Source organism: Elephas maximus, chromosome 10 (assembly GCF_024166365.1).
Source record: "Elephas maximus indicus isolate mEleMax1 chromosome 10, mEleMax1 primary haplotype, whole genome shotgun sequence".
Classification (NCBI taxonomy): domain Eukaryota; kingdom Metazoa; phylum Chordata; class Mammalia; order Proboscidea; family Elephantidae; genus Elephas; species Elephas maximus.
In genome coordinates this window covers 13734379-13748582 of record NC_064828.1, presented here as the reverse complement: position 1 = coordinate 13748582, position 14204 = coordinate 13734379, and the positions used below count along the sequence as shown (strand labels likewise).

The 14204-nt window shown below is 38.6% G+C and overlaps 1 protein-coding gene across 7 annotated transcripts in view; it reads right to left on the bottom strand.

Moving 5' to 3' along the window:
- The window catches only part of TMEM87A (transmembrane protein 87A), a 46911-nt gene that overhangs the window by 20735 nt on the left and 11972 nt on the right, over window positions 1-14204 (bottom strand). For 4 of the 7 annotated variants that reach the window (XM_049897632.1, XM_049897633.1, XM_049897636.1 and 1 more), the window contains exons 5-11: window positions 13772-13825; window positions 13638-13682; window positions 11632-11682; window positions 10561-10678; window positions 5965-6026; window positions 3382-3565; window positions 2169-2268 (exon numbers count right to left, since the gene is read on the bottom strand). In XM_049897632.1, the coding sequence (XP_049753589.1) occupies window positions 2169-2268; window positions 3382-3565; window positions 5965-6026; window positions 10561-10678; window positions 11632-11682; window positions 13638-13682; window positions 13772-13825 (614 nt within the window). The remainder of the gene's footprint in view (window positions 1-2168; window positions 2269-3381; window positions 3566-5964; window positions 6027-10560; window positions 10679-11631; window positions 11683-13637; window positions 13683-13771; window positions 13826-14204) is intronic. The other 3 variants (XM_049897634.1, XM_049897637.1, XM_049897638.1) reach the window with 1 other exon arrangement.

The following is a 14204-nucleotide window of genomic DNA, read 5'->3' as shown; positions in this document are numbered from 1 at the left end:
TCTTGAAGCAAATCCCAGATATCATATTGCTTTATTTGTACATATTTCAGTATGTATTTTTAAAAACCATCATATTACCATCATCAAACGTAAAACTTTTAACAATAATTCCTTAATACTAATCAAACATCCTACTACACCTTATTAAATAAATAGTACATATGAAAGCTCAAGCCCCTGGGTGGTGCCAACAGTTAAGCGCTCAACTACTACCTGAAAGGTTGGAGGTTCCAACCCACCCAGAGGCACCTTGGAAGACAGGATGGGCAATCTGCCTCCGAAAGTTCGCAGTCCTGAAAACCCTATGGAGTGCAGTTCTACTCCGCACACACAGGGTTGCCATGAGTCAGAACCAACTCAGTGTCACCTGGTTTTTCGTTTATGAAAGCTCAAAACCCCCAAAAATATGAAAAGTCTTTTGTGTAACCTTTATTTGAAGGAGGAAAAGCCTTAGATACTTGATAATCAAAATCCTACTGAGTCAGAATCTACATTTTAACAAGATCTCCAGGTGAGCCATCAATGCATTCCAGTTTGATATGCACTGTCTCAGAACATGTCTACCTAAACCTCAGCAATTATTTGTTTTTACGTTTTTTTGTTCTATACTAGAAAAGTTTCATGAGGCAGGGATCCCCCCCCACCCCCGACATCCTACCCACTATTCACACTGGCATATTCTGGATACCTAGAAGACTTCCTGGCATATATGAGGCACTCAAATATTTGCTGAATAAAGGAAGAAATTCAAAAATTTAATACACACAAACACACACCATTTCTATAATGCCATTTAAAGCAAAACTCCTTGAAATAACTATCTATATCCAGCTATCTCTTAATTCCTCTCTTCATTCTCTCTTGAACCCACTGCCATCAGGCTTTTGTCCCTACCACTTCATTGAGACTATTCTTGTTAAAGTCACTAACCTCCTCCATGTAGCTAAATCCCATGGTCAATTCTCAATCCTCATCTTACTTGTCCTACCAGGAGCATCTGACACAATCAATCACTCCCTCCTTGAAACACATTCTTCAGGTTTTCCTCCCATTCACTGGACACTCCTGAACTGCCTTTGTTCTAATTCTAGTTCGTATCACTGACTTCCAAATAACAGAAAATGTTCAACGGCTCAGACCTTGGATTTTTTTTCTCTATCTACATTCGCTTCCTTGGTGATCGTATGAGTCTTAAGGCTTTAATAACACCTACATCCTGATGACTCCCAAATCCTTAACTCCACCCCAACATCTTCCACTCATTTTCTGGCCCATATTCACTTGGATATCTAACTCAACTCCTAATCTTACCCTTGCTCCAAACTTATTCACCTGAAGTTTTCTTCAACCCAGTAAGTGTCGATTCCACCCTTCCACTGGCTCAGACCAAAGCGGCTGGCATCACTGATTCCTCTCCTCTTTCACATCACACATTTGATCCATCCACAAACGCTATTCTCTCTACCTTCAAAATATATACAGAATCTAATCACACCTCATCTCTTCCCCAGGGTGTACGTACGGCTCCTTTACTTCCTTCAGGTCTTTGCTAAAACGTCACCAGCTAAGGCCTTCACTGACCATCCTTCTTAAAACCGTGAGCCCCACCTCCCGCCTAGCACACCCGAGGCCTTCTCCTGCTTTATTTGCCCACAGCACTATCACTGACATAGCAGATGTTTTACGTACTTATTTGATTTTTGCCTGTGTCCTCTCCCTCCACAAATACAAGCACCAAGTCTTTTGTTTACTTGCTGCATGCCTACGGCCTAGAACTGTGCCTGGTATATAGAAGGCATTCAATAAAAAAAATTTTAATAAAAACTAAATTGTTTTCAGACTGTTTCAGCAGGAATGCTCTTCCCTTAAAAAAATCTGATGTACAAGAATATTTTGGAAGAGTCAAGTCACTATACATTTGCTCTAAGAGTCTGGTATTTCAATGTCATGCAGCACATTTCAAGACTTCCTGCAGATGTTCTAAGCCAAATGAAACACTAACATCTTCCCAACTTTTACAAACCTATGAAACTTCAGAGATCTTTTCCTATTTCAGAGCTATTTCTTAAATCTAACTCTTTTACAACTACTACATTAGGAATCTGCAAGACTGTTCCAACTTCATCAGAATTTTCACATGCTCTTGCCTACAGGAAGTTAATACTTACTTGACTATGCCATACCCCAGGCTGACTATGATGACCAGGGTTCGAGCCAGTGAGCGTTTCACTGCTGAAAGCAACTCTGCAAGGATCAGGGCACCTTGGACTATCAGAAAAAAGAAAGGGGGGAAGTAGGGTCACTGTAATCTAGGTTTAGCAGAAGGCACAACTGTGCTATCAGAATGTAGATCCCTAACACTCTTCGGTATAAGCATTGGGTTTAGTGCTATTAAAAAAGACTATTTCTGCAATTTTTAAAAATCCACAAGCTGCTACAATTTATGATCTTGCACGTGTGTACAGCAATCTTGGTGTGCTCAATTCACTTCCTCCCTTCCCACTAAAACCTTGGCAGAACACTTCAACCTACCTATATGGACAGTTTATAGCATCTTAGAGAATTTTTAGAAATACAGCTATACAAAGAAAAGTGTAACACATACACATACAATTTCCATATCTTATTATTTAAATATCCTTTCAAAGACAAGGAAAAGATCTAGTTAATACATTTTGCAACAATAATTATTATTGATCAAATGGTCTGAAGAGAAACAACTGAAGAGAACACAAAGAACTTCAATACAAAACAATGTCTGTCATTACCAAGTTACCCTACTGCCCTCCTATTTTGTTGGTATTCTGTATTTTTTCAACTCTCAGATGCACCTTTCCCCTACATTTAACACCTCTGAAATCAGGGTGTGTCTTACAATCAATCACATGCTACAATTAAATAAACCAAACCCGCTGCCCTTGAGTTGATTCTGACTCATAGCAACCCTACAGGACAGAGTAGAACTGCCCCATTCGGTTTCCAAGGCTGTAATCTTTATGGAAGCAGACTGCCACATCTTTCTCCCACAGAGCAGCTGGTGGATTTCAAACTGCTGACGTTTTGGTTTTCTTAAATGTAGATAGTAATAATGATGCTTTACAAATCAAAGGTGATTAAGACTCAAGGACGCTAATAATCTTTCCCCAAATGGCCACTACTATTTAAAATAACCTTAAGAGTATATTTTAGTACCATTACTCCTACATCACTGAACCCATAAGTTGAGATTAAAAACAGAAAGCACAATCATAGTGATTCTGCTTCAGTTATGTTAATAATTAACAGAAAGGCTAGACCTATTTAATGACTGCTGACCCCAGAAAAATGTTCACACATCTCACCCGTCACTCACACAACGGCCCACTCTCTTTCGTTACATACCAGACTCTCCTTTATATCGGATGTTCTGAAATTCTGCATAGAAGACAGCTTTCTCAAGCATTCCCAGCAAGATTACAGCTCCAATCCAAAACTGAATTCTCAGGAGATCTCGCCAATAGCAGGCAGACCATGCCAGCCAGAGACCACCAAACAGGACATATACAATGCACATCACCATAAAGAACTGTCACCCAAGTGGGTAAGAGAGAGAAAAGAAAATCAGGGACAAGAGCCAAGTACCTAGACATACTATCAATACACAGTCTTAACAAACCACTAAACAAACAAAATCTTCTATTTAAAAAATAATTATTTTGTTTCTTTGGAAATATATGCATCCACACCTGCCCACGTAACTGCACACATATTTTTTTGGTTGTCTTTACTATTGTCGCAAAATTGTATATATCATAGCATTCACCATAATTGTTCCTTTTTCTTCTATTCTTCTCAGTGTCTCTATTTACCTTGGTCAAGTGATACTGACTTCACCCATATTTGGTCTTGTCTTTCCCGTCACCAAAAGTAACAAGTGACTACTATCCAGAAAGTGATTGTCCCTCTCTTCCTCCCTTTCCTTTAACCATCAAAAAACTTCGCTTTCTGTGTGTATATCTACTCTTGATTTTTTATAATAATGGGACCATACATTATTTGTTTTTGTGATAGACTTACTTCACTCAGCATAATGCCCTCCAGATTCACCCATGTTAAAAATGTTTCGCAGATCCCTCACTATTCTTCACAGTTGCCTAGTATTCCACTGTATGTATGTACCATACCTTGTTTATCCACTTATCCGTTGATGGACACAGGCTGTTTCCATCCAATGATGGACACTTAGGTTATTTCCATCTTTTTGCTATTGTGAATAATGCAGCAATGAACACAGGCGTGCACATGTCTATTCATATCACTGCTCTTGCATCTCTAGGATATATACCTTGGAGTGGGATTGCTGGATGATAAGGTATTTCTATTTCTAGCTTTTTCAGGAAGTGCCATACTGTTTCCCACAGCAGTTATACCATTTTACAATCCCACCAACAGTGCATAAGAGTTCCAGTCCCCCTACAACCTCACCAGCATTTTTCTGGTTGTTTGATCACTGCCATTTTTACAGGGGTGAGATGGTATCTCACTGTAGTTTTGATGTGCATCTCTCTAACGGCTAATGATCTTTTCATGTATTTGTTGGCCACCTTAATGTCCTCTGTGGTGAAGTGTCTGTTTATGTCCTTTGTTCATTTCCTGATTGGATTGTCTTTTTGTTCCTCAGTTGTTGAAGTTTTCTATACACTTTAGAGATTAAACTCTTACCAGATATGTCGTTGCCAAAGATTTTTTCCCAGTCTATAGGTTCTCTCTTTTTATACTCTCTTGGTAAAGTTTTTTGATGAGCATAAATACTTCATTTTTAGGAGGTCCCAACTATCTATTTTATCTTCTGTCATTAGTGAATTTGTTTTGCTTGATTAACTATTCATGCCAAAAATTAGGTCCCCTAGTTTTGACCCTGTATTTTCTTCCAGGAACTTTACAGTTTTGGCTTTAACATTTTTAGGCCTTTGACCCGTTTTGAGTTAGCTTTTGTGCATGACCTACAGAATGGATCCTGTTTCATTTTTCTGCATGTGATTTTTCAGCTTTGCCAGCACCATTTGTTAAGAGGCTGTTTCTTCCCCATTACATGGACTTTGACCTTTTGTCAAAGATCAGCTGCCCACAGACGGGTGGATTTACTTCTGGGTTCTCAATTTGATTCCATTGGGCTGCATGTCTGTCATGGAACCAATACCTATTTTGATTACTGTGGCCGTACAGTACGTTTTGCGATTAGGAAGTGTGAGGCTGCCTACTTTGTTCTTCAATATTGCTTAAGCTATTCGGGGCCTCCTTCCTTTCCATATAAAGTTGGAGATTAGTTTTTTCACTTCCTTAAGAATGTTGTTGGGATTTGGATTGGGATTCACAAAACAACTGACTCATCTAGAGCACAGGGACACGACATATGGACTTATCCCCAAGTGACTGCCCTCCTGTATTAAAAGACCTTTTTAGTTCATAATCTAAAATTGTATAAAGGAAGAAAACACCAAGGAAGAAGAACAGGCACAGGAGGGTTAGGAAACATTTGGAGAGAATGAAACGCTATGAAATGGGAAAACCATAAAAGGATAAAGGGGAAAAAACAAAAACATTCATGAACAAAGGAAATCAGAAAATAGGTTAAGGATATTGTCGTACACACAACAATGAACTGAAGCTTTGCCATTAGTTAACTGAAAGTGGGATCAGGAACGACAGGATTGTAATAAGGAGTGCCCTTTGCATCCTAGAGAACGTAAGATGGCCTCTGAGGTGCTTTCCAATGCTAAAATTCCACAAGTCATCAACCCCTTCATTTTACAGATGAGAAAATGAGACACAGAGAAGTTCAATGAACCCTCCCAAGGTCACATTCTAGTAAGAAGTCCAGAACGAAAAGCACTATTTCCTGAACTGTTCAGGAACAATTCTTTAAACTTGGACAGTCTTTCAAGTTAAATTAATCTTGAGAATAAAGAATGTAAGTTCACTTACAATCATCAATGGATATTCTTCAAGCGTGAGGTATTCATAGGGGCCCTTCACTTCAATAGTCACTGCAAAACAAAATCCTCGGAATGAATTTAATGAAGGCAGAAATGAACAGCATTATCTTAAATTTGTTTAATAGAAGTCATAGACATTTTATTAGACCATTCCCTTTTAACCATTAAAATCCTGGTGAATATCACATTACACTCCTACAGCACCTCGGAGTTCATTAAGTGTTCTCACAGTACACGTTGTGTCCTGCACAGGCCTCCATACCGCTGCTCCAGGCGGCAGCTGAAGTGGAAAAGTCCTTCTGTTCCCATGTGCATAGCCTTTAAAGCCTAGACTAAATGCTGTTCCCTCCACGATGCCTTCTCTGAGCTTCCTAACTATTCTCCACCTCTTTTCAACTGCAAACACGCTTCATATACACTTTTCTTACAACATGTCACGAACAGCCTTTGAAAAGGCCTTCATCCTTTTTATCTATATTTTACTATTGCTTTGTTTGTTTTACCCACTTCAATCTGATGTGATCTTGCTACATAATGAATCTTTGCTAAGCCATCTTTTTCAGAACGAGGTAAGGTATCTCAAAAAAACCTAGGAATTCACACAAATAACATGCCCTCTCTGATACAATAATGTGGGAATACTATCCAGCTTCCCAATTACACACCCTGGTTCCCCAGCCCAAAATGAAAATAAACCAAAACTTCTGACTCACGCAAAGCACGATCCAGTACAGAACTGGCCTCCCCAAAACTTGCCAGTTAATATTTTTCAAAGTCTCTGTTACTAATAATAAAGTATTTAATTAATGAAGCAAAACAAGTGAGAGTAACAACATGAATGTGAAGGACAGATCTGACTTACTAAAGCAATCCTGTGATTATTTTAAGACTGTCTGAAACTAAAAGAATTAGTTGGTTTAATTCTAGGTATTACTAACACATAAAACCTGATGTCTCTGACAATCATTCCCAGAGACTAACTGTCCGTTCAACAAAAATTTCCTACCAGCTTTTAGAAGGCAAAAAGAACATCTTATTATTAAAAGTAAACCAAGTCTAAGTTAATTACATGAATAAAAAGGAGACTCCCATAATGGCAATCTTATAAAAATTTCATACCAGAACTGGTTGTTAAATTCTAATTCTGTATCTTCTTAATTCGATAAAAGAGCAAATAAAATAATTAATATTTTGGTCACATTCCTTGCTTATGCTATGCAAGGAGGCAGTAAAATACAGCACATGGGCCAAATCTGGCCCCCCATTTGTTTTTGTAAATAAAGTTATATTGGAACATAGCCACACCATTTATTTAAAACTCACTGTCTTGGCAATAAAATGGCAGAGCTGTTTAATCAAAACAGAGGAAATATTTACTATCTAGCCCTTTAAGAAAAAATTTGCCAACCCCTGCTCTAAATGTAACACACATCTACTGAGTACTTACTACGTGGCAGGCACTATGGAAAAAGCAGGCAATAGAAAAGTGAATACAATGTTGTCTGCACTCTAGAGGACTACTGCCTAGCACAGGAGAAATAACATTAAGCGAACCTCTGAGCCCCACCCAGGAGGATGAGAATGTATATACCAGGTAGAGTAAAAATCTTCAGGCAAAGGAAATAACATGAATAAGGACAGGTGTGAAAATGTGTGGTGTATTTAGACCTCTGCAGTCTGAGACTGCCCATGGCACCATATACAGTGAGGCAGCAAACGGTAAACTCGGTCAGAATGTAAAGGGCTTTAAAAGCTTTGCTGCTTAATGTGGAATTTTACAGACAATTGGGAGTCAACAGAAGTTTTATTAAAGGGAAATAAGATGATAAAACCATTTTAGAAAGCTAATTGTAGGACTTTCAGATTAAGATGCATAGTTAAGTCCATGCTGTAATGTACCTTTCAGCTCCAAACAAAAGAAATATAAAACACAAAAAAGAGAAAACCAAAAAGGCCTAAGTTCAAAAAGAAGATAAACATCACCAAGGATCAAAGCTAAGCAGAATCTCAGAACGGTATGCGTGGGACTGAAGCCGTGACCATTCCGGATACTGGGTCCTAGAGTGGCTGGCAGCTCAGTTCCTATGGGGTGCCTGTAACTAGTAGGATTCCAAGAAAAGGGGGGACCATAGCCAGGTCTGATGCACGGAGAGGCTGAAGTGGGAGAGACTGGAGTGGAACTGCGTTTCTCCTCCATCCTTTTCAATGAAAGAAGGCTGAAAAAAGGTGATGACAACTGCTATCTGGGACTATTACTCATTATATAAAGCCACGGGTCTACAGAGACAGGAGGACTGCATACGTGTTCACGTGACCAGAAGTCGCTCCAGGCCACCGACTAGTCTGCCTAGATGTGCTACGACCTGTGTCCCTCTGGGCTGCACTATGGAACTCATCACGACCCTGTGTCCCTCTGGGCTGCACTATGGAACTCATCACGAGGCTCATTTCTGGGTTGAGAGTGAAGCATCCAGTGAAAGACACCACAAAAACAGAAGTTCAAACGTAAGTCAAAGCAAGGAAACAACACACAGACAAAGAATAACGAAGAAACAGCAAAAACTAACAAAACCAAAAGCTGGTTCACTGGGGTACAAATGTACTAAGATAAAATGTAGAAAGATTCAACAGGTTAAAAAGACACAAAAGCTTTAAGAAGGTAAAAAGGTTGCAGATTTTTTTTTTAAACAAAGAAATACCATGAATAACTTTTTGCCACTAAAATTGAAATCTTAGATGAAATGGACAATTTCTTTAAAAAAAGGAAAAGATTCAAGGAAATAAAGAAAACCTATCAAAGAAAATAAATAAGCTGTTTAAAATCTATCTGGGGGAAAAAAGAGCAGCAGGCCCAAAGAGTTACCACAGACGCGCTCTGCGAACACTGAAGGACGAACAGCCTGGCCTCACACAAACCGCCACAAAGAATAGAAAGAGAGGGGCCTCTGCACAGTTCACTCCCCGAGACTAGCATAACCTGAACGCCAAAACCAGTGGAGAATGGTATGAGAAAAGAAAATCACGGGCTGATCTTAAACATTGACCAAAAAATGCAGCAACGTCTGTTTACGTGTGTGTGCGCGAATGTGCAAATGGGTGTGTGTGCATACCAAGATCAAGTGGCGGTGTCCCAAAATTTCGAAGATGGTTTAATATTAGAAAATCAGGTAATAAATACACCTTTACAGATTAAATGAGAAAATCTATGCGATCACTTTAATTAACACGTTCAAAGCATTTTGAACTGAACATTCATTCTTAACACTTAAAAAAAAATGGAAACAGAAAATATTTCTGGTAAACTAGAAATGACCACCACTAACCAAATAAAAAATTTTCTAAAAAACCTGCAGTACACATCATATTTAATGGAGAAATGTACCAATATTGCCAAGTCAGGAAGAAAATAAAGGAGGCTGCCATCATTGTTTCCATTTGACACTATGTGTTATGGACTGAATTGTGTCCCCCCAAAATATGTGTTATAAATCCTAACCTCTATGCCTGCGGTTTACTTACTTTGGGCATGTCATCAGGAGGGACCAGTCTCTGGAGAAGGGCACAATGATTGGTAAAGTAGAGGGTCAGAATAAAAGAGGAACACTCTCAAAGAGACAGACTGACACAGTGGCTGCAACAGTGGGCTCAAACGCAGCAACGACTGTGACGACGGCACAGGACCAGCGAGTGTTTCATTCTGTTGCACAGAAGGTCACTATGAGTAGGAACTACAACACAACCACATGCCTGTGGTTACAATCCCATTTGGGAATGGGCTGTCTGTGTCATATTAATGAGGCAGGCTTAATATAAGAAGTATGTTGAGTCAATCTCTTTATATAAAAGATTAAATGCAAGCTGGCAAGGAGAGGGATGGGGGAAACAGATGCCAATTACATGAACTTTGCCCAGGAGTAGAAGCTCAGAAGAGACAAGGACCTTCCTCCATACCCAACAGAGAGAAAAAGCCTTTCCCTAGAACTGGTGCCCTGAATTCTGTGAGAAAATTCATTTCTGTTTGTTAAAGCCATCTACCTGTGGTATTTGTTACAGCAACACCAGGTAACTAAGACACCATGCTTGAGAAAACAGAGGAGATAAGGAATAAACAAAGTAAAAGGAAGAAACAGAAAAAGAAACCACAAAAAATAAGACCAGTTAGGAAGTTACTATAAAAATCCAGGTAAGAGATGATGGCTTTGTGAACTGGAGAGCAATGCTGAAAAGGAGAACACTAAGAAAAATTCTTGAGTTATTAAGAAATGACAAAACTCAGTGACATTTTTACAAATCTAGCCAAATATTAGGAAGAATATACCAATTTTAAAAAAGCAGAAGGATCAAAAAGAAGGCAAATGTGTGCACAATACAAGAAAGCACATGTGAAGTGCCTAGGACTGTGCCTGGTACACACTTGAATGCACAAAAAATTCTTAATTCCTATCATCCAATTTCTCCACTTCACAACACACGTTCATAATAAATTACTCCCTTTCTTAAAGCAATTTTACATCACCCACTAGCCAAGACACAACAGAGAATTTAACACAAATGTTTAAAATAAAAAGAAACAAATGGAACTTACTGGTAAAAAGATTCCTTAGTGAATTTTCCTTCACAGATTCCTTTGAAGATGAAATACCAATATGTACAATAAAAATGTATGGTGCGTCCTGCCACGTTTTCAGTGGTTCATGCATTATCTAGGATGGAAAACAGATGTCAAACCATCAAGTCATAAGAATTTAGAGCACAGTTTAATAATAAAATATGAAAATTTTGCTCCAGAAATTTGCCCAGAAACATGGCGGAGTCTTTCACTTTCATTCATTAAAACAGTAAGTGCAACAAAACAAAAAGACCTCTGAATGTATAAAATAGTTTAATTATAAATTACTGAAATGCAACACATCCCATATCTTGTTACACACAAAAATCATACATTTATTTTTATTATAACAAAAACTTCAACTAAAATCATTAAACTGAATATGTATTTAACCAAATCATCCTAGAATGAAAAACCAAAAACCAAACCCATTGTTGTCGAGTCAGTTCACTCATAGTGACCCTATACTAGGTTATGTTTTACACAGATGTCTTGAACAAACTGAGGAGATTATTTAATTCATCTAAAAAAAAAATCCACAATAATGTCAGTAAACATGAATTATAAACACCAATTTTTGAATCTAATTCCCTTTTCTCAATGGCCAGAATTTCTGCAGATATGAGCTCACACTTGTATCAAAAATTTCATCTTGGGCTAGTGTATGTGGAAAGGAAGACTCACTGTTCCCCAAAGACAAGGAAGTTAAAAGCCCCCATGTTCACAGAGCTGGTTACGCGGGGAGAATCTGCTCCCAGGCCAGACAATTTGCACACACCCCTAGTCAAGTCTTCAGAAGATTCACTGCCATACATGCTAGGGATGGACTATGGGCCTTCCCAACCACAAAACTAAGATATAAAGATGAAAGAGGCATGCAGACCAAAACTGATTTATCCTCCTGTGCATCTCAAATAAGGCACTGCTGACTCAGACTTGTGATTTTGTTATGGTCTTCTCTTCAAAGGAGAAGCTTTTATCCAGGGATGTCTGGGGGAGCTCCAGCGGACCTAGGAAACCCTTCAAAGACGATACCAAATTTCACACCTTGATGCATTTTCCTGGAGACCACAGCTTGTACCAAATTCTCAAAAGGCTCTACAACCCAAGAAAAGATTATTCATTTATTATTTGTAGTAACTTAAGAACATAAATGCCATCCTGAATCATACTTGGATATATCTCTGCCCAATCTCTCTCTGACAAGACTTAGGAACAATTTATGAGAAAAATTTACCACCAAAAAGTTATGGGTACATCACACAACCGATCACCCACGACTAACTGAATCTTTCCTGAATCTACTCGTTAACCTGTTAAAACTTCGTTTGGGGTAATAAGCTGCTGTTATCTTAAAGCTACCTCTTCTAGATCTCATGTGGGAGTGAGTCATTTTCACATTCCAGGACCTGACAAAGTTTACATCTGACTCCAGGGATACAGAACGTCCGACCTTGTAAAAAGAAGACTTGGATGCCAGGCACTCCATTAAGGACGTGCCACCTTCTTTACCCTCACAACAGTCCTGTCAAGTAGGTATTATCATTAGCTCCATTTCACAGTTTAAGAAACAGAGGCACAAGAGAAGAATTTGTCCAAGGGAAGTAGGAAGTTAAGGAGCTGGATTTTGAATCTAGGACATCTGACTCCAATGCTTTTATTAACTACCAACTCAATTTCTGGATATCCCCTCCAAGCTTAACAGACTATTTTTAAAATGCAGAGTCTTCACGATATTGCCTCAAAATGTTTAATTTCCCTTCAGTAAACCTTTGCTAACCCCATTAGGCATGTAGTAAGGTAAGAGGATTAGACTTGCATGCAGTAACTCAGTTACCAATGGTCTTAGAAAAATACACTACGAGAGTGGCTTTGTTCCTAATACATTTAATTTTTATTTTTTATTAAGCACTCCTTTGTCAAAATTATAAAAGCAAATATAACCACATTACTACTTAAATCAAATCAGAAACCTGGGTTAATCAAATAAAATCTTTTCATGGGGGAAAGCTGAGGAGAGGACCCTCGCTCCACAGGCTTTTATGTTTTATCAGAGCTTTAAAAAGACAGGGGATGGGAAGTGAACTTGTGAGCATCCTTTTAAAAAGGATTATAAACTATTCTCTCTAGGCCCAATTTTCAAAAAGAAAGATCAAAGGGAAGAAAATTATTTGACTTCTTTTGATTATAATCTGATTAGGTATTTACAAATATTACTTGTGATAGTCACTCAACACGGTCATCTTTCAGCCAGCTTTGAGCATTAAGAACAACCACATAAACCAAAGATTCCATCAGCCTGAGACCAGAAGAACTAGATGGTGCCCACCTACCACCAATGACTGCCCTGATGAGAAATATAACTGAGAATCCCTGATGGAGCAGGAGAAAAGTGGGATGCAGATCTCAAATTCTAGTAAAAAGACCAGGCTTAGTGGTCTGACAGACTAGAAGGACCCCGGAGGTCATGGCTCCCAGGCCTACTATAAGCCCAAGACTGGAACCATCCCCAAAGTCAACTCTTCAGAAAGGAATTGGACCGGACTATAATACAGAGAATGATACTGGTGAGGAGTGAGCTTCTTGGCTCAAGTGGACACATGAGACTATGTGGGCAGCTCCTGTCTGGAGGGGAGATGAGAAGGCAGAGGGGGACAGAAGCTGGCTGAATGGACATGGGGAATACAGGGTGGAGAGGAGTGTGCTGTCTCATTAGGGGAAAAGCAACTAAGAGTACATAGCAAGGTGTATATAAAGTTTTGTATGACAGACTGACTTGATTTGTAAACTTTCACATAACGCACAATTAGGAAAAAAAAAGCAAGCTTTGGGGGGAGGAGAGGAAGCTAATTATAAAAACAATACATATTTATTGTAAAAATGTGGAAAATACAGAACCATAATGAAAAAAATAAAAAATTGTATCATTAATAGCAATTATTAACATTTTGGTGTACAGTTTCAATTTTAAAGTTTCCATTGAAATGTTTTCTTTTGTTTATATATTTTTTAATTATTCTCTCAGTATGTTCTAAATTCTCAAATACACTTACAGTTTTATCTCCAATAGAGGTAAGATTTGTTCCATTCTCCTTAGCCTTTCGGTATTTAAAACAAAAAAAGGAAAGAAAATTAATTCAGAACTTTTACTTTACTCTCAGAAATATGTAATAAGGAAAATAATTACCTCCTGTTTTTCTCCTAAAAGAGGCAGTCGATGTACAAAATCCCCAGAAAAGCTCTATAAAACAAACATAAAATTAAGGTTAATTAAAAAATGTATAATTTCAGAAACCCCAAAAAACCCATTGCCGTCAAGTCAATTCTGACTCATAGCATTCCTACAGGACAGGGTAGAACTGCCCCATAGGGTTTCCAAGGAGCACCTGGTGGATTCAAACTGATGACCTTTTGGTTAGCAGCCACAGCACTTAACCACTGTGCCACCAGGTTTCCATGGTCGGAAAAGAGGACTCCGTGTTTAGGGGACACTGATACGTCATTAAAGGCAATGGAGAAATGTGGGAAGAGATGAAGGTGATGGCTGGATAACATGAGGAATGTAAGTTAATGGCACTGAAGTGAACATGTGAAGACTGTTGAGATGGCAATTGTTTTGT